Source organism: Myxine glutinosa, chromosome 9, assembly GCF_964187855.1.
Source record: "Myxine glutinosa chromosome 9, kmMyxGlut1.1, whole genome shotgun sequence".
In the NCBI taxonomy this organism is placed as follows: domain Eukaryota; kingdom Metazoa; phylum Chordata; class Myxini; order Myxiniformes; family Myxinidae; genus Myxine; species Myxine glutinosa.
Genome location: NC_136269.1, coordinates 55,660,695 through 55,684,964, shown reverse-complemented (window position 1 = coordinate 55,684,964; position 24,270 = coordinate 55,660,695). Strand labels below are relative to the sequence as shown.

The 24,270-nt window shown below is 45.6% G+C and overlaps 1 protein-coding gene across 1 annotated transcript in view; it reads left to right on the top strand.

Annotated features, from left to right (window-relative positions):
* LOC137435376 (nesprin-1) overlaps positions 1-24,270 on the top strand; it is a 375,431-nt gene that overhangs the window by 44,942 nt on the left and 306,219 nt on the right. The window contains exons 23-29 of the mRNA XM_078784359.1: positions 256-428; positions 10,954-11,263; positions 12,739-12,903; positions 12,983-13,342; positions 13,516-13,652; positions 13,951-14,128; positions 23,376-23,558. Coding sequence (XP_078640485.1) covers positions 256-428; positions 10,954-11,263; positions 12,739-12,903; positions 12,983-13,342; positions 13,516-13,652; positions 13,951-14,128; positions 23,376-23,558 — 1,506 coding nt within the window. The remainder of the gene's footprint in view (positions 1-255; positions 429-10,953; positions 11,264-12,738; positions 12,904-12,982; positions 13,343-13,515; positions 13,653-13,950; positions 14,129-23,375; positions 23,559-24,270) is intronic.

Sequence of the window (24,270 nt, the reverse complement as noted above, 5' to 3'; positions counted from 1 at the left end):
ATTTATCCAACTTCTACTTGGCAATGGACAAAAATGTCTTTACTAGAATTACCTTCCCTGGATGTGGATAAGTTAAATAAATGAGATGCATACAGTACGTATTACATTATTAAAATATGAATAAAGTGATGTGTCTGGTTGAGTAAAATAGGTAATTAATGGGTTAAATATACAACACAGGCATGATGGGCCGCATTATATATACCTGTCTGTGAGCTTCTTGATGTCTTTTTATTTTTTGGATCTTCTTTTCAGGAAATTTTGTTTGCAAAGGGAGAAGAAGAAATGAAACTGAATATGACCATTGGGAAAGGAGAGAGGGTGATGACGAGTAGCAGTGAGGCAGGGCAGGAGGTCATAAAAACTCAGCTTCAGTCACTCCGCCAGGCCTTCAACGAACTGAATGAAGGATCCCTTACTTGTCACAGGTAAAGTTACAAAACTGATATAGTTCTAATCTCAAATTGATTTATTGTTTTTGAAATTGATATTTATTGAAATTGAAATAGAGCCTGGTGTTGGCTTAGTGGTTAGGGTGCCGGCTTGGGATCCTAGGATCCTGGGTTTGAATCCTGGTCGATCGCTGAATTAACGCCAGGGGGGTTGACTCAGCCTGTCATCCTTCCGAGGTCGGCAAATTGAGTACCAGCTTTCTGGGATGAATGATCCTGGTGTGTACCCCGGTTTAGAATAGGTACATGGTATCCCTGCGCATTGTAAGAGCGTGACCAAGGGTTGGCGTCAGGAAGGGCATCCGGCCATAAAAACATTGCCTCAAACAGGGAACCATGATTGTCATGGGGTCCGCAAGGCCAACCCCCGCTCTAGCGGGGAAAATGGCCTCAAAATGATCATTCATTCATTCATTCATTCATTCATTCATTCATTCTCAAATTGATTTATTGACAGTGAAGTTAATAGAGCAGCAGAACTGTTCAGGTCTTGTAAATTCAAGGGAAGAGTAGTTACGAGGAACCACAAGGTAATTAAGGAACATGTACTGACCATTTGGCCCATAATGCCTGTGCTATATCCCCACTTAAACCATTCTCGCTAACTATAGGAAAAGATAATTGTACAGTGAACCACAATCATGCGTAAATTTACTCAAGGAACTGGCATATATATATATATATATATATATATATATATATATATATATATACTGTAATTATATATACTAGGGCATGCCCGTACTATATCTATATCTAAAATTATATCCCCCCCCTCTATTTACATGAAATGGTTTGGTCCAAAGCGAACGGCTTGCGAGTACGGTGACAATCCCCCCCCTCTATTTACATGAAATGGTTTGGTCCAAAGCGAACGGCTTCGGAGTTTGGTAAAGAAATCGCCATAGCGTGCCCAAACGCGCAGGAAAGCGAAAGAATCGCAAATTTAAGGAAATGCCCGTACTTCCGTAAGGAAGAGAAAAGAAATGAAAAGGAAAAACATTCCAAACCGCGAGGGAAAACAACACGGCACGTCGACACAACAACGTGTCCTGTGATTGGCCGTACGTCGCTGCCAGTAGCTGCCCCCCAAAAAAAGCTTTCACCGTCCGGCGACTGAATTTAAGGGGAAAAATAAAACGCTCTTCGCTTAAAACAACGCCCTTCGCTCTGACTGAATTGGGACAATGTTTTTATGTTTTTAATTGAATTACTATCCGTAATGGCGCACGCTCTCACGGGAGCTCCGGAAGGTCGTATATCGCAGTTACGATGAATCGCAAATTAGTTTTTATTAGTTTTAAAACATAGTTTAACGCCAACATAGCGCCAACATAGTTTGCAAACGTGAAATAAATGAATACGCTCTCAAATGTGCCGTCCGAGGCAGAGTCTGTTCGCCACGTTCGGCACACGTGATAGCTCGCTGCTCTCTGATTGGTTGAATCGTTTTTTGGACATAGCTCGGTAACTGCTTGTCCGATTAATTTCAAACCTTGAAAAGGCACATCCTCGGGTCCCCAGCAATATACCTGGCAAGTTTCAAGTATATCGGACCGGTAGTTGTCGAGAAACAGCGGTCACAGACAAACATACATACAAACATACAAACATACAAACATACAAACATACAAACATACACACAGAGATTGCTGGAATTATAGATAGATATATATATATATATATACTGTAATTATATATACTAGGGCATGCCCGTACTATATATAAGCTAGGACGTGCCCGTACGTGGGTGCCCGTTCCTTGCCAAAAAAAAAAAAAAAAAAAATTTGTGTAGGGGTGTGTGTGTGTAAACATCCTAGGGCGTGCCCGTACGTGGGTGCAAAAAAACATGCGTGCAAACAACAACAACAAAAAAAAACTTTGAAACCACGTGGCAGTAACGACCACAGAACCCCCCCCCTCTATTTACATGAATGGTTTGGTCCATTCGCAACGACCACAGAACCCCCCCCTCTATTTACATGAAATGGTTTGGTCCAAAGCGAACGGCTTGCGGTGTTTGGTAAAGAAATCGCCATAGCTCGGTAACTACTTGTCCGATTAATTTCAAACCTTGAAAAGGCACATCCTCGGGTCCCCAGCAATATACCTGGCAAGTTTCAAGTATATCGGACCGGTAGTTGTCGAGAAACAGCGGTCACAGACAAACATACATACATACATACATACAAACATACAAACATACACACAGAGATTACTGGAATTATAGATAGATATCAATATATACAGGTGTGTTTGTGACCAGGTATATACACTTGTACATATAAATATATACTCTTGTGACCAGGTACGTTTTGAAATTATGTTCGTGCTGGTGCTACCAGTGACTCCCAGGAAAGACTGGGTGGCGACCAGGAATAGGCTGGTGATGCTGGAGAGACAGCATCGGAGGCAGGTTGCCTTGTAAGCCATTTTGCCAAGCTGCATGGTTTGGATTGTGTGGCACCCATAATTTACAGTGTTGGTAAAAAATAGAGAACACCCCAAGGGCTCTCCGAGAGGTGGGGCGGAAGATGGGCCTAAATAGACAGACAAAGCAGATAAAGACCCCTATACTGATTTTGACAAACGAGAACGGATTGTGGATGCAAGTCTTTGTAAGGTGGCAGTGTGGACGTGAGTTCGGATCCATCAGAGGGTTGAGGATCCATCAGGCCCGGAAAGTGTGTCGGAGTGATCGTGTGGGAGATGTTGGTCTATGGTGTGATGGTGTGATGGTGTGCATGTGGAGGCATGGCAGGTTCGAGAGAAGTGTGGGTGTGGACGTGAGTTTGAGTCAGTGAGAGGATTGCTTATCCATCAGAGCCGGATGGGTTGTGTGCGTAAGGTGGGTGAGGAGGAGGTACAGCAACGCAGTGCCTTTGAAAAGGGGAGACACGTAAGACGACCGGGAGAAACAGCCAGGTAGCAAGCCACAGTGTTGTATGTCTTGGGGTTGTACTTCAGCAGGGAAAGGATGTGAGGAGGAGAATGAAATGGCCAGGTATGGGAGAAAGGGGAGTATGGGAGAGCATGGATGGAGTGGTGTGTGGGGCTCCTCAGAGTTTGAAAGGAAGGGTGGAATGGAAGTTAGATTGAGAAAGATGAATGAGATTGTGTTTGAGTGTGCGTTTGTCACGTTTGGAGTGAAAGAGTGTGTAGAGAGGGGTGAGAAGGATGCACGTTTGAGCAGGAGGCAGAGGGAGATCCATGAGTTGAGAATGGAGTTGAAGAGCTTGAATGGAAGATGGAAGAGGGCAGTGGAAGGGGAGAGGAATGGGCTTGAGGTGTTGACAAAGCAGGTGAGGGTGAGGTTGTTGAAGTTGAAGAGAGTGGAAAGGATGAAGAGGTGAAGAAAGGAGAGGCAGAGGAAGAGAAAGAGGTTTTTGAGAATCCTTTTCAGTTTATGAAGGATCTGTTGGTGAAGTCTCGATTTGGTGTACTGAAGGTACCGAAGGAAGAGTTGGAAGGTCAGCTGCGTGTCCTGTATGCAGACACAAGGAGGAACGAAGTGGTGGAGGACATCGAAGGCTTGGTGAGACCGACAGAGCCAGGTGTTCCATTTGATTTGTCAGAGCCAAATATGTCTTGAGGTTGAGCCAGTTTTGAGGAAGGCACGGGCGGCATCAGCTCCAGGACTAAGTGGAGTGCCATACAAGCTGTTTAAGAGTTGTGAAGGCATCAGGCAGTATCTGTGGAAGGCTCTGACGGTGGTATGGATGCAAGGAGTGCTGCCCAGTCAGTGGAGTAGGGTGGAAGGAGTTTATATTCCAAAGCAGGCGGAGGCTGTGACACTTGAGCAGTTCAGACCAATATCATTGCTTGATGTAGATAGGAAGATATTGATGGGTGTCTTTGCGGCACGGTTCTCAGGCTTTTTTTTTTTTTTTTTTTGTATACTGAATCGAGGCTCGTGAAAGAGCTAACATTTACTTCACAAACAAATCAACCAGACAAACAAAATATATCAAATGAGGGAGCGGAAAACAAGATGGGGAGAGAAGGGGAAGCACACAAACAACATTTGAGAGCAGGGAGATGTGTGGAAGGGAGAGGGCTTGGGGGGAGGAGGCGTGGGTAGGGGGGGGGGGGAGGGAGAAGTATAAAACACAAGGACACCAAGGACTTCCAGGACAGAAGTTGGTATTTCAAAAAAGTGGAATTGGGGTGAAATTAGCGGGGGTAGAAAAGATCAAGGTTTTGGATGGGGGAAGATAAGAGATGGTGGTGAACACCTGTTTTAAAGACCTGGAGGGTGGAGTGGGATTGAAGAGAGTGAGGGAGTTTGTTCCAGAGGCGGGAGAAAAGAGGAATGAAGGAGTGAAGGTGAGCAGAGAGTCTTGATTTTGGCAGTTTGACCATAAGAGGGTTGCAGGCAGATCTTGTGTGACCTGTAGGAATATTTGCGGGACAGAGCCCAGAGAGAGCTGGGGGGGGGGCAAGGCCAGAGAGGAGTCGGTAGAAGACGGAAAGACCACCAACCTGCCTGCGGTGAGTGAGTGAGAGGCCCTGGGAGTTAGCTTCATCGCGGGAGATTCCAATGATTCTGAATGCTTTGGTTTCAACAGCGTGAAGACGAGCTAGGTGTGAGGCAGGAGCACCAGCCCAGAGGGGAGAGCAGTATTCCATTGAGCTGCGGATGAAAGCCTTGTATGTGGTGAGGAGATCAGGTGTTCCAAGGAAGGACTTCGCACGACGGAGGATGCCCAGTCGGCGACTGGCTTTGGAGGCCAGATTTGAAATGTGGTTTCCCCAGGAAAGATCATGGCAGATAGTGAGACCCAAAAGCTTGAGTGACAGAACTTCTTGGAGAGGATTATTCAGAAAGTGGATGGGAGGGTTGTCCAGTCGGTCTTTTCGGAGAGACATCGTAAGAGTGTGAGATTTGTCAGGATTGAAAGACATGTTCCACTTGTTTGCCCAGTCTGTGATTTTGTCCAGGTCTGCAGAGAGTGAGGAGGCTGCAGACTGCCGATCTGAGGGATGAAGAATGGAGCGACAGAGAGTAGAGTCATCAGCAAAGAGATACAGAGGATTTTTAAGAGAGTCAGAGAGATCATTGAAGAAGACCAGAAAAAGCACAGGGCCCAGAACACTGCCTTGTGGAACTCCAGCCTGAACAGGAAGAGGAGATGAGAGAAACCCATTCAGGGCCACACGTTGACTACGACTAGAGAGGAAGTCCGCCAGCCATGCGTGGAGATTTCCATGGATACCAAAAGAGGAGAGTTTGGTGAGCAGAGCGGGGTGCCAGACCGTATCGAAGGCACGTGATATGTCAAGGGAGACTGCTCTAATTTCCTGTTTGGCATTGAGGACCTCCATCCATTGTTGAGAAAGCAGAAGCAGCATGTCCAGAGTAGAGTGTCCAGGTCTGAAACCAAATTGATGATCAGAGATCAAGCCATTGGAAAAGAGGAAAGATTTCATATCTGAAGCAATGATGGATTCCATGACTTTGCTGATAATTGGGAGAAGGCTGATTGGTCTGTAGTTGCTGGGATCTGTTTTTGCACCTTTTTTATGCAAAGCGGTGATGTTGGCAGATTTCCAAGCAGATGGACGATGACCTTAAGCAAAAGAGAGGGTGAAGAGAACAGAGAGAGGGAGTGAAAGAGCGGAAGAACAGGATTTTAGGACCCGTGGGCTGATGCCGTCAGGTACAGTTGCAGAATCCGAGTCGAGGGTTGACAGAAACTTTTCCACCTTGTCAGGAGGAAAGGACACAGAGTCCAGGAGCAGCTGGGTACGACTGGGTATGGTGGGTACAGATAGGGATGGGTTTGGGACACAAGATTTAGAGGCAAACACAGAGTTGAGGCATTCAGCTTTTTCACGTGCGGAGTCAGCCGTGTGGGCATTTGAGGTGAGTGAGGGGATGGAGGGGGAACAAACACCAGAAACAGATTTGACCAGATGCCACCAGGATTTGGAAGAGGGAGACAGATAAGAGAGTTCGGTCCTGAGAACGGAGAGATATTGTTTCCTGGCTCTCCTGAGGGTGGACACACACTTGTTTCGGGCTTTGTGAAAGGAAATGAGATTTCCTTCCGTTGGATTTGCTTACCAGGAGACGAAAGCAAGTTGTTTCTGGGCAATAGCCTCACCACAATATTCCGTGTACCATGGAGGGGAGGAAGGGTATGACAACAGAAGACGAGATGGGATAAATCTGTGCATGAGAGAGAGCAGTTTGCTTTGGAAGAATTCCCAGGAAGAATTTATGTCAGAGGCAGTAGAGATGGGAGACCAGTCCAGATGATTGATGGCTGCTTGAAGACCATGCCAGTTGGCCTGAGTGAAATGCCAGACTCGTCGATGCTGAGGAGGCTCTCTGAGAATGGTCAGAGAGATGTCCACTTTAACAAGCACATGATCAGAAGAGCCGATTGGAGCAGAAGAAGAGCAGCAGACATTTTCAGGGAAGTTAGTCATAACCAAGTCCAGAAGAGAAGATGCTCCGTTGACTGAAATCCGGGTTGGGAAATTGACAGATTGTGTCAATTGGCGAGTGTTGGGCTATCGGCTAGGGTGCCAGCTTAGGATCGTAGGATCCTGGGTTCGAATCCCAGTCGATCGCTGAATTAACGCCAGGTGGGTTGACTCAGCCTGTCATCCTTCCGAGGTCGGCTAATTGAGTACCAGTTCACTGGTAATTCCCTGCTTGTCGTAAAAGGCGACAAAAAGGGTTGGCGGCAGGAAGGGCATCTGGCCGTAAAACATTGCTTGAAAAAGGGGACCGAAAAACAACAACAACCACGGTCCCCGAAAAAGGCCAACCCCCGCTTGCGGGGAAAAAATGGCCTCTAAAGGTGTTTTTTTTTTTGGGGGTTTTTTTTTGTGTCGGTCCCAGTGAGTCACAGAAGTCCTTTGCTGAAGAGCCATGGCTGGTGAGAGAGGTACCCACACCCAGCCAACTGGCATGGTGACAGTTGAAATCACCACATATGAGGAAGAGAGAGTTGGGATGGGTAGATAGAAGTTGGTCCATATTCTCAGACAGCGAGATGTAGATGGAGTCATCACTGTTTGGTGGACGGTAGAACACACATATGAACAAAAGGTGGGAGCGAAGGGGAAGCCGTAGCCAAAGGTATTCCTGGGGGTGAGGTGGAGAGAGGGCAGTGCAGGGCGAGTGAGGAAGAGAGTTTTTTTTATAAAGATAGCAACCCCACCTCCAGGACGAGGCTCAGGTCTATCATACCGGAGGAGGGAGTAACCTGGGAGAGATACCAAGGAATCAGAGACATCATGAAGGAGGAAAGTTTCTGTTAAGCAGATCACGTCTGGTTTGTCAGAAGCAACCTGTATGGAGAGATCAGACAAGTTTGAGCGAAGGCCCCGGATGTTTGAGGTTCATACTGTTAAGGAAGAGGAAGGGGGAGCATCGGATACAGAACGGGGGGGGGGGGGGAGCGGTAGGGTAAGATGTGGAAGAGTTGGAAGAGGTAGGGAGAGCTGTTGAAGGTGTGTCGGAGATTACAGAATAGCTTGGAGAAAGGGAAGAATGGGGCGGACAAAAGGTTTGATGGTGATTGGGAGAGGCGCAGTGAGGTGTTATTTGACGAGGGGGAAGAGCGAGGCAGAAGGTTGAGGGAGATGAAGGTGAAAGTTGGAAGGGGGAAGAAGCGGGGAGGACGCTTTGAGGAGGAGGGGTGAGAGGGGAGTCTAGGAGGGGAGGAGCGAGGGAGAGTCTCGGAGGGGAGGGGTGTGGGGGGAGATTTGAAAGGAATGGGTGATTGGGAAGATTTGGAGGGGAGGGGCAAGGGGGAAGATTTGAAAGAGATGGGTGATGGGGATGATTTGGAGGGGAGGGGCAAGGGGGTAGATTTAGAGGGGAGGGGTGATGGGAAATTTGATTTTGGGGTGATGGGATTTTGGGGTGATGGGATTTTGAAAAGTGTACGATTAATGGGAAACGAACATTTATTGCAAAATGAGTTTCTTGAGACATTAGAGTCAAAAATACGTTTGAGGACGCTGGAGGGAGGATGGAGTGCTGGAGAGTTTAGGGAATGAATGAAAGATGCACTATAAGAGATGGATTTTTTTTTTGGAATGAATAGATTTGGTGAGCAAGTCGAAAGCATCCTTTTATAGAAGAAGAAGAAAAGGTGTTATAGAATATGACAGAGTACAGGTCTTCAGGGGACAGGTGAGACATTTTTTAACAACGTGATCACGTGATCACAAACAACGTGGTCGAAGAACGAACGAACAAATAAGAACGAATAAACGAATAAGAACAGAAGGAAATGTTTTTTTTTTCTTTGTTTTTTGAGATTTTAAAACAAGGAAGTATGGGGTGAAAAGACCGTGAAAAACAGAGACCGGAAAGTAATTGCAGCGCGATCGGAGAACCGCTGAGACAAAAACAAAGCCTCAAGCCAAGGTCGGACACGGTAGCCTAGTACTACACTTAGGCCTCAGAATACACGATACGAAAGACCGACGATTCTGACCACAGGTATGAAAAACCAACACCAAGAATACTATTAAAGACACCCCAATAGGTACATCACCGAGAGAAAGATACAGTTTCGACAAAAACACAATTGTGAAAAGTTACTTAACTTCGAAAGCGAGCGCGCATGGACAGCTTTGAAGAGACGAGACCTCCAATCTTGCACATGCGCCAATTTAGAGAGAATGGTTTTGAATATGGTTGGTTCTGTGCAGAAGGCAGGAATACCATGATCACCAGGATGCATTGAACACTCAGCAATGGTCTGGCAAGTGTTACAGGAGGCAAAGAGGAAAAGGAAGGATGTTGCGGTGGTATGGCTGGATATGGAGAATGCATATGGGTCAGTGCCGCATGCCTTGATCAGGTATGTCATGGATTTATTTTGGGTGCCACGGAGATTTAGGGAATTTTTGATGGCATATTATGATCAGTTTTGGATGCGGTTTGTGACACAGTCCGATGTAACAGAGTGAGAGAAGTTGGAAGTGGGTATCCTGATGGGATGTACCATCTGCCTATTTTGTTTGGGCTGGTTATGGAGTTGTTGATACATGCAGTGAAGTGGAGCTAGCCCCTGGTCAGAGTTTGCCCTGACAGTTGTCCAACAGTCGGCTGATGCAGCAGTAGAGGTACTGGGACGACTGGAAAGGTTGATGCGGTGGGCAAGAATGGGCTTTAAAGCAAGAAAGTCGAGGAGTGTGGTAGTGAGACGAGGAGTGGTGGATAACATGCACAGGTTTGAGCTTGGAGGGGAGGTGGTTCCATCATTGACAGAGGCCCCTGTGAAGAGTTTGGGAAGATGGTATACAGTGAGGTTGAATGATGTGAGAAGGGTGGAGGCGGTGAGGAACAAGCTTTTGAGAGGTTTCAAGAGGATTGATGGATGTGGTTTGCCAGGTAAATTGAAGGTTTGTTGCACTGTTTGAAGTTTGGATTGATGCCACGAGTATTGTGGCCATTGATGATGTATGATATTGCGATTGGGCATGTCGAGAGGATGGAGGATGTGGTGAGCGGGTTTGTGAGGAGGTGGTTGGGAGTGCCACGCTGTTTGACGAACATTTCCTCTTATGGTGAGGGAGGAAAACTTCGGTTTCCCTTGACATCATTAACCGAGGAGTTTAAGGTGGTGAGGGTGCGGGAGTTCATGATGTTGCGGGATTCAAGTGATTCAGTGGTAAAGAATGGTCTCCCAGAGAAGAAGGGAAGTCTGAAGTGGAATGCAAGAGCAGAGGTGGATGAGATGGAGGAGCGGTTGCAACAGGAGGAGGTCTTGGGGATGGTACAGCATGGGAAGCATGGCTTGGGGTGGATGAAGCATGAGCGATGGGGAAAGGCATGTGTGAAACATAGGAGGAAGATGGTTGAGAGGGAGGTGAGAAGAAAGGAGGAGGAGGGGAGATATGTGAAAGCAGTCAGACAGGCACAGCAAGGTGCTTGGAATACGTAGGAAGGTGTGTGGGTGAGGACATTGAAGTGGCAAGGGATTTGGACGATGGAGCCAATATTGTTGAGTTTCCTGTTGTGGGCAACATATGATGTGCTTCCGTCACCAGTAAACTTGAGATTGTGGGGGTTGTTGCAGGAGGAGAGATGTTCTTTGTGTGGAGGTTTGGGAACGGTGCAGCATGCACTGAGTGCATGCTCAGTAGCATTGGCAGCAGGAAGATACAAGTGGCAGCATGATCAGGTGCTGGCGGTGGTCGTGCAGATGGCACAAGTACATTTTCTTTGTGACCGGCAATTTCTTAAGAAAGCCGACATTTTGTTGTGCATTTTAAACCTGTGTCGGTTGAGTTAATTTATCCATGTGTGAAGACGTCGGGTCGAGGCCGTCCAGGTAAGTTCATCATCCCCCCTTTCCCACGCGTATAACGAATACCATCATATTGAATTGAACGCCTCGGAGTGTTATTGAACGCCACGGACCTTGTTTGGTCCTCTGTGTCACCCTGCAGTGTTCACCACACAGGGTAGTCACACGACAATATGTTATCTTTTTGATGTGTGATATGTGTTTGCTTTTGTTGGCAGGCGGTTGGAGAAATTGAACCAAGAGTGGAAGTCCTATAAAGAAAGGAAGAAGAACTTTATCGTTTGGTTGGATAATACAGCCCAACAGCTTGCGCTGCCTCCTCAGGCTGCCATTGACTTAAAGGAAAAGGAGGTGCTGGTTGAGCAAGCATCTGCCACATTAGCTGACATAGAGGGACAGGCACCTTTGCTTGATTGCCTCCTGGAGAAGGCTCAGGTACTTCTGCAAACCACTGGTGACGCCACATTTCGTGAAGACATCACCGGAAAACTTCGCTCGCACTACTATGATGTTGCCACCTCAGAAAAGGTTTGTTTTTCTTTTTGCCAAGGATAGATGTTTTACGGATGTTTTATGTAATTTGCAATTGTTAATTAATGCAGGAGCTGTTGTTAACTGGGGTAGAAAAGATCATGGTTTTGGATGGGGGACGATCTGAGATGATGAACAACTGTCTTAAATACTTGGGGGTGGGGAAGTGGGGATTAGTTAGAAGAGAATGTGGAAGTTGGTTCCACTGGTGGGAAAAGGGAGGAATGAATGAGTGGAGGTGAGCAGTGATCCTGAATTTAGGTCGTTTCACGTTTCGTTTCAATAAATGGTCAGGGAAGTTGTCGAGAATTATCTGTGAAGAACTTTCGACGAGGGTTATCATTTTCAGGCTAATGCTGAAAACATACCTTTCTCCAAGAAGCAAGGTCAAAGCTATAAACAATCTAGTAGTCCCAGTGTTCCAATTATTATCAATTATGTTCCAGTATATTAGCTATAAGGCGAAATCAACAAATTGGACATCAAAACAAGGAAATGGCTTAATGTTTGCAAAACATTTCACAAAAAAACATGGCATTACTGGAGTATTTGTGTTGGGACTTGCAGGAGCAAGTTTGAGCATTTCCAAGGGGTAATAAGGGTCACCCAAAGCAAACTACAAGACAGCAAGCAAGCTCTGCATCACCACCAAGCCTTTGAAGAAGGATTGGCCCATATGTAAAAAGCTCAACAGATCATCGAATATAATTTGTACATGAGGCCAAAAAAGACCACGAACAAATCAGGCTCCTGAGGAAATACCCCGCTGAGTGCGTTGAGAAAAGCGGTGCCATTGTTATGACGTCGTTGGTAGGCAAAGTATAGCACGTCCCCCAAGCTCAGTGGCTGTGTTGCCCACCTTGGTCGATATTACGAAGAATAAGAATAATTAGAAAACATAGCACCTGAAAGAGAAATGGCATGAAGCACACAGCCCCAAAAATTGTGTCGAAGAGAAAGGAGAACGAACACCAATAAATAATGTGTCAAAAATTTGGAGAATGGGAAAAGAGCAGGAAAAACCCCTTTCTAAAGACCATGGGATCTCTAACATCCATGGGCCGTTATCAGATGGGTCCTCAGTTTAACGTCCATCCAAGGGATAGTACACTCGATGCAACGCCCTGCGTATTAAGGTTAAATCAGCCAGGCTGGTCAAAACAATCACCACTCCAACATGTTATATACCTGTCTAGAATCAAACCAAGATTACACAACTGAAAGGTAAGTTTACTCCACATCATCCTGTCAGACCATGCTATGACATAATGTACTTTATTACTATTTTATCATCTCTTTAACAAGGTGCACTTTATTCATGTACTCTAATTCAAACTTTCGTTGAACATCAACATAATGTTTGCCTGAAGACTAACACATATCTCAAATGTTAAATAATCTTTGGAATAGTGAACACAAGTAGCCATTTTATAATATATTTGTTGACCTCCTGTTTGTTTGATTTCACACAGGAGCGTGTAGTGCAGTTGGAATCAAACCTGCAAGATCATCAACAATGGCTGCAGTATGTAAATGATCTCAACACGTGGCTACACTCGGCCTGTGAGGAGTTAAATAGATGGACGGAGGCTGGAGGTGATGCTGATACATTGCAGAAAAAGCTAGTCAAGGTCAAGGTAAGATTGATATTTCCTCAGATACCTCCATGTACTAGCGTTGCATTTGTTATCTAAACTACTCTCGTTATGAATGCAGGAGCTGTTGTCATTGCGCGTGGGTGGCGCAGAGAGGAAGAATCGCGTGCACACACAGGCTGGGGTGGTGAAGGGGCACACTGCCCAAAGCGGCCATGCACTCATCGACGCAGAAGTTATTCGGACGCAGAATGAGTGGAATGTTTGGGAAGAGCAGGCATTGAAGTCCGAGGGAGAGCTGGAAGCGGCGCTGTGCGAGGCAATGAGTACAAAACAAAAGTTTGAGGTGGCATATGAGGGTCTGCAACTGAAACTCAAGCTGGTTGAGAGGGAAGTGAAACAAATGAGTGAAGTTTTGGGTGGAGTCAGCAAAGTTGAAGGAACAGATGTTGAAGTAGTTGCAGCTTCTAAGAAAGCCAAGGTGAATCTATAAATTGCTTCCCAAAGAAATTATTTGCACTTCTTCAATTTTGTTGTTTCACACAGGGATTTAATAAATATAGCTGCAAGGGATTTGTTGGGCTTTCACTGAAATGGTTTTGATTTACCTTGACGGCTCGTTGCTGTGATTGCACACCTTCTGGCATTCCTTAGGAAGTTCAAGAGAAACTTTTTGAAGTGGAACAGTTGAACGAGGATGTTAAAGCCCTTCTTCACAACCTGTGCTCTTATTCAAAGGATGTTGGTCCACTATCTGACAGTGTTTATGATGCCATTCGGGAACACAGCAGGTAACTTTGTTGTTCAGCAACAGTTGCAGTTTCACAATATTTCTTACACTATGTGCAGATTTGTATTCATGGTGACAAAGAGCTTTCACGCAATGTGTTCAGAAATCCTGGGACGATATCTGAAGGTCTGAAGGCCAGGACTAGAATTCCTGACATCCATTGATCACAACTGATTGTCCATTTGAAGGACTTTTTTTGCAGCCGTACTAATAAACCTTTAATGTATTTACTTTACCCAGACCACACCTCTAAGCTATGAAAGCCATTGGAGTTGGTTAACCTTGTGTTTGTGGTTAAGGCTAAAGCTGCAGGCATCTCGGCTCTATCAAGATGGGGAGCGACTTCTTCGAAAGCGTCTGCAAGCCGCCCAGCGAGATTTCCAACAATGGATGGTACTGTCCCGAGCCTCACTAAGCAAGGAACCAGAAACATACAGCAGTGTTGATGGAGTTCGAGAGGGTCTGCATAAAATCCAGGTCATTAAATCACATTGTTTTGGTTACATTTTCTCTGACAGGATGACGCAGAAGTAGCACACTTACCTTTCAGCTGACTAATCTGGGTTTGATTGTCGACCCGATTATAAAATGTCCGATTGACCGCTCACAGGCATGGTGTTGTATCAGTAAGTGCAATGTCTCTCAGATGGATGTTAAGCTTACATGGTCTGCTGATATTGTTTTTGGTGGATGTTAAGGGTCCAACAATGTGTTTGGATTAAGAGTATGCAAGTTATCACCTGCACCAAAAACAAATTAGAAATTCCTGCCGGAGGAACCAACAGGTCTATTTGCCCATGGGGATGCCAACATGGCCCCCTAATGATTTGTGATATCGTGGGATAAATGATGATGAAACTATATTTAATGCACTGTTCATGTAACAAAATGTCGACTTAAACAATTATGGACCATATACATGTTATGTATGCATAATAATGGAGCACTTGCTCACATTGCACCACACAATGGTGCACCACACATCATCTTGATTGGACCACACATCACCACACATTGCACCACTCAACTACTTCCAACCTAACAACTTACCCAGACAATGCCTTTTCTCTTCCAATAATTTGACCATTTTTTTCATGTCCCTCCTTTCCAACTCCACTATACCTTCCACTTTATACCCTATCCTCACTTGTCCATTCCTCTTCTCTATTTTATTTTGGTTCACGAGTTATCAAACAGTGACCACTATATTCGTCATGGGTGTGTGTCTGTGTGTCTGTCTGTCCGTAGCATAACTACCCGATGATATCATCTGATCTTGATGAAACTTGGGTGGGTGGTTGATATCATGATCTAGTTGTGTCCTGCCTAGAGTGGGCGTATTGTGCCCATTGTGGGCGGAGCCACGCACGAAAAAGATGTCTTTTTAGGGGGTAATCGAGTTCAAGCTACATCTTCTCCGAGGGAGTTGGTGGAATCTGACAGGGGTTTCAGTATTTGGTCAGGCCAATGTCATGTGTCTAGCCCCACAGAGCTCGATTTTTAATTTTCGCCCCAAGGTCAAGGTCACAAAGTCACGAAATTTAGAAAAGTCGATTTTTGATGGTTTTATTACATTGTTTGCTTCCTGATAGGGTGAAATGTCGTACATGTTTGTTATATTATCACATACATCATGAAATACAAGTTTTCCAACAAATTTCAGAATGTTCGACCTTTGACCTTTGAAGGTCACAAGGGTCAAATTTTCAAAGTTGTCGGAATCGAACCGAATTTTCGGTATTGTGTAGCTAACTAACCTCATAACTGATTATACATCATTTTCTATCTCATTTCAAGGTCAGCATCCTTCCTTTTGACATTTCAAGGTCACAAAGGTCAAATTTTCAAAGTTGTCGGAATCGAACCGAATTTTCGGTATTGTGGAGCTAACTAGTCTCATAACAGATAATACATTCCTATTTATATATTTTCAATGTCGGTTTTGACCTTTGTCATTGAATACCGCTCGCCCGTGAACCATCGTCGTCTCCTGACTTGTTTTTATTTTATAAAGTGTGTGTGTGTGTGTGTGTGTGTGTGTGTGTGTGTGCGTGTGTGTGTGTGTGTGTGTGTGTGTGTGTGTGTGTGTGTGTGTGTGTGTGTGTGTGTACACAGTCACGTGAAAAAGTAAGTACACCCCATGTAAAATTTTGACTTTTTCAACATATTTCAACATGCAGCTATTTGATCTTCATTTCAACAATATTGATAGATAAAGGTGATATAATATAACAAATATCATGAAACATTTACATTTTGTAGTCCATTGTATCATTGAAATAAACATAAATGCATATTTCGCATGTGGAAAAAGTAAGTACACCCCTACATTTATCACGACTTCAAACACCTAAAATTAGAATCAGGTGCACCAGCTCAGGTGCAAATGATTAGAACATCGTTAGAGAGGATCTTGGAGGAACCTGTCTTATTTAAACCTCATACATTTAGTTTGGTTTGCTCTTTGTTGTTGAAGTGTGCGGCGTCACCATGCCTAGATCAAAAGAGCTCTCTGAGACCTTCAGAAAGAAGGTTATAGATGCCTACGAGTCTGGGAAGGGATTTAAAAAGATCTCCAAACAATTTGAAATCAATCATTCGACTGTCCGGAAGATCATCTACAAGTGGAGAAGATTCCAAACAACTGCCAACTTGTTCAGGCCAGGCCACCCCAGCAAGTTCAGCCCGAGAGCAGACCGCAAGATGCTGAAAGAAGTCTCCAAGAACCCCAGAATATCATCACGGGACCTACAGGTAGCTCTTGCCACTGTTGATGTCAAAGTGCACGAGTCTACCATTAGAAAGAGGCTGCACAAATTTGATCTACATGGGAGGTGTGCCAGGAGGAAACCTTGGCTGTCCGGAAAGAACATCAGGGCAAGACTAAAGTTTGCCAATGAACACCAACGCAAAGACCAGCACTTCTGGAACAATGTGCTCTGGACAGATGTCAGAGGTAGAGATATTTGGCCACAGTACCAGAAGACATGCTTGGCGAAAACCAAAGACAACATTGGACCACAAGAACCTGGTACCAACTGTAAAGCATGGTGGTGGAAATATTATGGTTTTGGGGCAGCTTTGCTGCATCAGGGCCTGGGCAGCTCACCATTATAGAATCCACTATGAATTCTTCATTGTACCAGAGGGTGCTTTTTCTTTTTCTTCTTTTTTTGTGTACAAAATCGAGGCTCGTGAAAGAGCTAACATTTATCACACAAACAAATCAAACAGACAAACAAAATATATAAAAAGAGGGAGTGGTAGACAAGATGGGGAGGGAAGGGGAAGCACACAAACACAACATTTGAGAGCAGGTACATCGGGAGATGTGTGGGAGGGAGAGGGCTTGGGGGGGCAGGAGGCGTGGGAAGGGGGGGGGGGCTGGGAGAAGTATAAAACACAAGGACACCAAGGATTTCCAGGAACGAAGTTTGGTATTTCAAAAAAGTGGATTTGGGGTGAAATTAGCGGGGGTAGAAAAGATCAAGGTTTTGTATGGGGCCATGAGGACCTCCATCCATTTAAGTCAAGATAAGAGATGGTGGTGAACAGCTGTTTTAAAGACCTGGAGAGAGGAGTGGGAGTGAAGAGAGTGAGGGAGTTTGTTCCAGAGGCGGGAGAAAAGAGGAATGAAGGAGTGATGGTGAGCAGAGAGTCTTGATTTTGGCAGTTTAACCATAAGAGGGTTGCAGGCAGATCTTGTGCGACCTGTAGGAATATTTGGGGGTAGAGCCCAGAGAGAGCTGGGGGGGGGGGGGCAAGGCCGGAGAGGAGTCGGTAGAAGACGGAAAGACCACCAACCTGCCTGCGGTGAGTGAGTGAAAGGCCCTCGGAGTTAGCTTCATCGCGGGAGATTCCAATGATTCTGAACGCTTTGGTTTCAACAGCGTGAAGACGAGCTAGGTGTGAGGCAGGAGCACCAGCCCAGAGGGGAGAGCAGTATTCCATTGAGCTGCGGATGAAAGCCTTGTATGTGGTGAGGAGCTCAGGTGTGCCAAGGAAGGACTTCGCACGACGGAGGAGGCCAGATTTGAAATGTGGTTTTCCCAGGAACGATCATGGGAGATAGTGAGACCCAAAAGCTTGAGTGACAGAACTTCTTGGAGAGGATTATTGAGAAAGTGGATGGGAGGGTTGTCCAGTCGGTCTTTTTGGAGAGACATCGTAAGAGTGAGATTTGTCAGGATTGAAGGACATGTTCCACTTGTTTGCCCAGTCTGTGATTTTGTCCAGGTCTGCAGAGTCTGCACTCTGCAGAGTCTGCATTTTCTGAATGCAGGAGGCTGCAGACTGCCGATCTGAGGGATGAGGAATGGAGCGACAGAGAGTAGAGTCATCAGCAAAGAGATAGAGAGGATTTTCAAGAGAGTCAGAGAGATCATTGATAAAGACCAGAAAAAGCACAGGGCCCAGAACACTGCCTTGGGGAACTCCAGCCTGAACAGGAAGAGGAGATGTGAGAAACCCATTCAGGGCCACACGTTGGCTACGACTAGAGAGGAAGTCCGCCAGCCATGCGTGGAGATTTCCATGGATGGCAAAGGAGGAGAGCTTGGTGAGCAGAGCGGGGTGCCAGACCGTATCGAAGGCACGTGATATGTCAATGGAGACAGCTCTAATTTCCTGTTTGGCATTGAGGACCTCCATCCATTGTTGAGAAAGCAGAAGCAGCATGTCCAGAGTAGAGTGACCTGGTCTGAAACCAAATTGATGATCAGAGATCAAGCCATTGGAGAAGAGGAAAGATTTCATATCCGAAGCAATGATGGATTCAATGACATTGCTGATAATTGGGAGAAGGCTGATTGGTCTGTAGTTGCTAGGATCTGTTTTTGCACATTTTTTGTGCAAAGCGGTGATGTTGGCTGATTTCCAAGCAGATGGCAGATGACCATGACCAAGCATGATGACCAAGCAGATAATTTTCACAATGTAATTTACTTGCCATTTGATGATGACGAGACACTTCCTCTTGAGGATTGTGGCAATTCATGCGTTGCATGGAAACTTCCATTTCCAAAATGAACGAGACGGTCGATGAAGAACGCAGACTTCAATAGGATGCAGCAAGAAAACGAATGAGACGGGAGAATGAGACCCTCGACGAACATGAACACAGACTCGCACAGGATGCTGCTGCAACAATGATGAGGAGGGAGAACGAGACCGTCGATGAACGTGAACACAGACTCGCACAGGATGCTGCTGCAACAATGATGAGGTGTGAGAACGAGACCGTCGATGAACGTCAACACAGACTCTCATGGCATGCTGAGCAACAAAGATGTTGGAGGGCTCAGCAAACATATACAACCGCAGCCATGATGAATCCAGCCAAGGTATCCGATAATATTGTTGAAGAGCATAATTGCGATCCGATGACGCCACCATGTGTGTACTGTTCTGCACACTATTTCACAAATGAATCAACAGGACAAGGGGGTGTATTTTCACTGTGTTGTTCCAAGGGAAAAGTTAAATTACCTCCACTATTTGCCATACCTGCTCGACTGCAACAACTTTATCAGGGTGACGATGGAAAATGTCGCAACTTCCGAGACAATATCCGGAATTACAATTCGGCATTAGCTTTTGCATCATTGGGCGCACAAATCTAATCTCCTCCAGGAAATGGCCCATACTGTTTCAAAATCCACGGTCAAATTTACCATCGCTGTGGTCCATTACATCCATCACATGTACATGAACAAGCACAATTTGCATAATTATTTATTTTGGATACAGCTCAAGCTACAAAGTAACGTATGAATCGACCTGAGAATCACAGATGTTTGCAAGAATTGATGGCAGAACTTTACAACATACTATCTGACGTTAATCCTTATGTCACATGTTGGAAGACTATGTTCGAGCGTAAACAGGAAGAAATCAGGAATGAGAGAGGAGAATGAGAGAGGAGAATGAGAGAGGAGAATGAGAGCAGAGAATGAGAGCAGAGAATGAGAGCAGAGAATGAGAGCAGAGAATGAGAGCGGAGAATGAGAGAGGAGAATGAGAGAGGAGAATGAGAGAGGGAAGGAGAGAGGGAAGCAGAGAAGAAGGAGAGAAGAAAACGTTCCCAGGACTTCGTTATTTATATTACTAGGGCATGCCCGTACTATATATATATCTAAAATTATATCCCCCACCTCTATTTACATGAAATGGTTTGGTCCAGTGAACGGCTTGCGTGAACGGAAAGCGAACGGCTTGCGAGTACGGTGACAATCCCCCCCCTCTATTTACATGAAATGGTTTGGTCCAAAGCGAACGGCTTGCGGAGTTTGGTAAATAAATCGCCATAGCTCGGTAACTACTTCTCCGATTAATATGAAACCTTGAAAAGGCACATCCTCGGGTCCCCAGCAATATACCTGGCAAGTTTCAAGTATATCGGACCCGTGGTTGTCGAGAAACAGCGGTCACAGACAAACACACACACACACACACACACACACACACACACACACACAGAGATTACTGGAATTATAGATACTAGGGCATGCCCGTACTATATATATATCTAAAATTATATCCCCCCCCTCTATTTACATGAAATGGTTTGGTCCAAAGCGAACGGCCTGCGAGTACGGTGACAATCCCCCCCCTCTATTTACATGAAATGGTTTGGTCCAAAGCGAACGGCTTGCGAGTACGGTGACAATCCCCCCCCTCTATTTACATGAAATGGTTTGGTCCAAAGCGAACGGCTTGCGAGTACGGTGACAATCCCCCCCCTCTATTTACATGCAATGGTTTGGTCCAAAGCGAACGGCTTGCGGAGTTTGGTAAAGAAATCGCCATAGCTCGGTAACTACTTGTCCGATTAATATGAAACCTTGAAAAGGCACATCCTCGGGTCCCCAGCAATATACCTGGCAAGTTTCAAGTATATCGGACCCGTGGTTGTCGAGAAACAGCGGTCACAGACAAACACACAGACACACACACAGACACACAGAGATTAGTGGAATTATAGATAGATAGATAGATTACTTGGTAAAAGTACGGCGACTGAATACTGAAGTTCGGGATCGAACCGAAGTCAAATTATATTTTTCCATATTCCTGGGGTTACATGCAGAGTTTGTTAAAGGCGATTCAACTCTTTTCCAACTATGTAATTAAACAATACAGTACTTCAAAAATGTACATAATAATGTCGACCAACTATGGAATACAATCTATATAATAATAGCGTAAGGACTCGACTTTGTTATCCCTTTTAGGCCCCACCCAGTGACCCGATGCCCACGGCACTAATGGATTTACGATCTACGAACCGCACTCTTTGTTTATCACGTACAGCCATACTCGAAAAATCTGAATTCGCCGACGTTGGGGCCCAAAAGCATACGATTAACTGCCGATACGACGCCATCTTACGACGCCATCGTATTGGCGTCTGCTGGGCAAAGGCGAAGCAAGCCGTCCGCTGATTGGACAGGCGAAGGCGAAAGCAAGCCGTCCACTGAGTGGACAATCCAGAGCATGCATTTGTGCCGGTGTCGGCGATCGTTGTTCATATACGCACTCTTCATTCTCATCTTTCTTCCTAACTCTTACTCGGACAAGCAAATCCCCTATGCCATCCATAATGGTACACTCTATCCATACACCACATCCTCCCTTCCGTGGATGTTCCACGGGTTTCGGCTAGTATTTATTAATAACGTTTGGTTTTAATCCACTTCTACTTTGTAAAGCGAAGTGTTTTCAATACTTTCAAATTTATAAATGAACAGGAGTCAAGGCGGGTTCTCCACCCTCCACCCTCTCAAGTCAAATCAAATGAAGTCAACCAAGTGAAGGTAGAAGTTTCACTTCCCACCCTATGCTCCCACCTCTCCCCTGTATGTGATCCTTTCCTCCTCTCCCCTGTGTGCAATGCTTTCCACTGTGCAGCATGCATAGTGAGGGGTTGGAGAGGAGCGAGAAATTGGAGAGGAGCGAGGGGTTGGAGAGGAGCGAGGGATTGGAGAGGAGTGCGGGGTTGGAGAGGAGCTAGGGGTTGGAGAGGAGCAGCTAGGGGTTGGAGAGTGAGGAGCTAGGGGTTGGAGAGTGAGGAGCTAGGGGTTTGAGAGTGAGGAGCTAGGGGTTGGAGAGTGAGGAGCTAGGGGTTGGAGAGTGAGGAGCTAGGGTTTGGAGAGTGAGGAGCTAGGGGTTGGAGAGTGAGGAGCTAGGGGTTGGAGAGTGAGGAGCTAGGGGTTGGAGAGTGAGGAGCTAGGGGTTGGAGAGTGAGGAGCGAGGAGTTGGAGAGCGAGGAGCTAGGGGTTGGAGAGCGATGAGCTAGGGGTTGGAGAGCGAGGAGCTAGGGGTTGGAGAACGAGGCGCGAGGAGTTGGAGAGTGAGGAGCGAGGGGTTGGAGAGTGAGGAGCGAGGGGTTGGAGAGTGAGGAGCGAGGGGTTGGAGAGTGAGGAGCGAGGGGTTGGAGAGTGAGGAGCGAGGGGTTGGAGAGTGAGGAGCGAGGGGTTGGAGAGTGAGGAGCGCAGTGTTGGAGAGTGAGGAGTTAGGGGTTGGAGAGTGAGGAGTTAGGGGTTGGAGAGTGAGGAGCTAGTGGTTGGAGAGTGAGGAGCTAGGGGCTGGAGAGTGAGGAGCTAGGGGTTGGAGAGTGAGGAGCGAGGGGTTGGAGAGCGAGGAGCGAGGAGTTGGAGAGCGAGGAGTTGGAGAGTGAGGGGCGAGGAGTTGGAGAGTGAGGGGCGAGGAGTTGGAGAGTGAGGAGTGAGGGGTTGGAGAGCGAGGAGCTAGGGGTTGGAGAGCGAGGAGCTAGGGGTTGGAGAGCGATGAGCTAGGGGTTGGAGAGCGAGGAGCTAGGGGTTGGAGAGTGAGGAGCGAGGCGTTGGAGAGTGAGGAGCGAGGGGTTGGAGAGTGAGGAGCGAGGGGTTGGAGAGGAGAGTGATTGGAGGGGAGTGTGAGGGATTGGAGAGGAGTGTGAGGGAGTGGAGAGGAGTGTGAGGGATTCTAGAGGAGTGTGAGGGATTGGAGAGGAGTGTGAGGGATTGGAGAGGAGTGTGAGGAGGTATTGGAGAGAAGTGTGAGGAGGTATTGGAGAGAAGTGTGAGCAGTATTAGAGGGGAGTGTGAGGAGGTATTGCAGAGGAGTGTGAAGAGGTATTGGAGAGGAGTGTGAGGAGGTATTGGAGAGGAGTGTGAGGAGGTATTGGAGAGGAGTGTGAGGAGGAGTGGGATTGGAGAGGTGTGAGGGTGGAGAGAGAGGAGAGTGTCAGGTGGAGAGGAGTGAGGAGTCACATATTATGTGAAATAAATAAATTTGTGTTCATTACACCATTTCTGGATCTGATGAATTGCCAGTAACCATTTTGTAAAATTGAATGTGCAGCATCCAAATTCTAAATCAAGATGTCACACACGTCCATGCCTGTGGGATTCCCACGGGTGACAACCCCACATATATATATATATATACATATATATATATATATATATATATATATATATATATATATATATATATATATATATATATATATATATATATATATATATATATATAGATATATATATAGATATATTAGACGTGCATATCTATAAGTAGATGCACAAGTGAAATAAGGATGTATTCAAGACATGTGGTTTTATTCCTGTGTTTAACTGACTGTTGTATAATTTATCTTATCTTTCGACACATTTCTTCCTCAATCTTAATGTAACCTTTTCTCAATACTGCTGAATCACAGAAGTAGTCTCTTATTTCCTGGCAGGTGGTACGGGCAGGTAGCGAGGATGGCCACAGGAAGCTGAACCTGTTCACCTGCAAGGCTGAACTGCTGCTGGATCTTGTTGGCAGTGAACAAGACCAGGGTTTGCAGGCAGATGTGGAAAAGGCACACACTGAGTGGCAGGACCTCATATCTGCCCTTCATGCCCATGAGGTTAAGCTACAGGTAAAAGGGATTGTGTTTCATTCATTTTCATTCATGATAAAAGGTATACATTCAACTTCTTTTTTAAAACAGGAAAAGTATTATAGTAGAGCTTGTATTGTATCATAGGATGAGGACATTAGAAGATATTGGCTTTCTTTTACATTAATTACAAGAGCATAGATAGACAATTAACAAATTAACACGGCTCCATATGGCATTTGAAACTGGGATGCCAGGATTATTAGCATTTTACTCAGATGGAAACACCAAACACAGCCAACTTAGGCTAATTTAAAACTGGTGGTCCTTACCTCAATGCTTGCTTGCTCAGTTGTTAGGATAGTTGTTGCAGAATGACGATTAATCCACAGTCGTGTGCATTGAGCTATTTGGTGCTCCCACCTCGATGCATCGCTCATGATGCTATAACTTCAGGTTCAAATCTCATACACTGGGTTTATTTGGCCATTTTCTACTTTGTGCCTGTGATGAAAGTAAAAGTTCATTCATGTTTCCTCATACCGTTGTCCTGCTTTGTAATAATATGAACAAGTTTCTCCATTAGGAATAATAAAATACATCAGTTTAGTTCCGAGGTTTCATCCTAGCAGAACTGAATCAAAGTAAAACTCCCATTCCAATTGTGCTGTTAAGCTCACTCTTCTTTGAAGAGAATGCTAATCTACATGTCCCATTTGTAATCGTTCAAACAGTAAAGATCTTTTGGGAA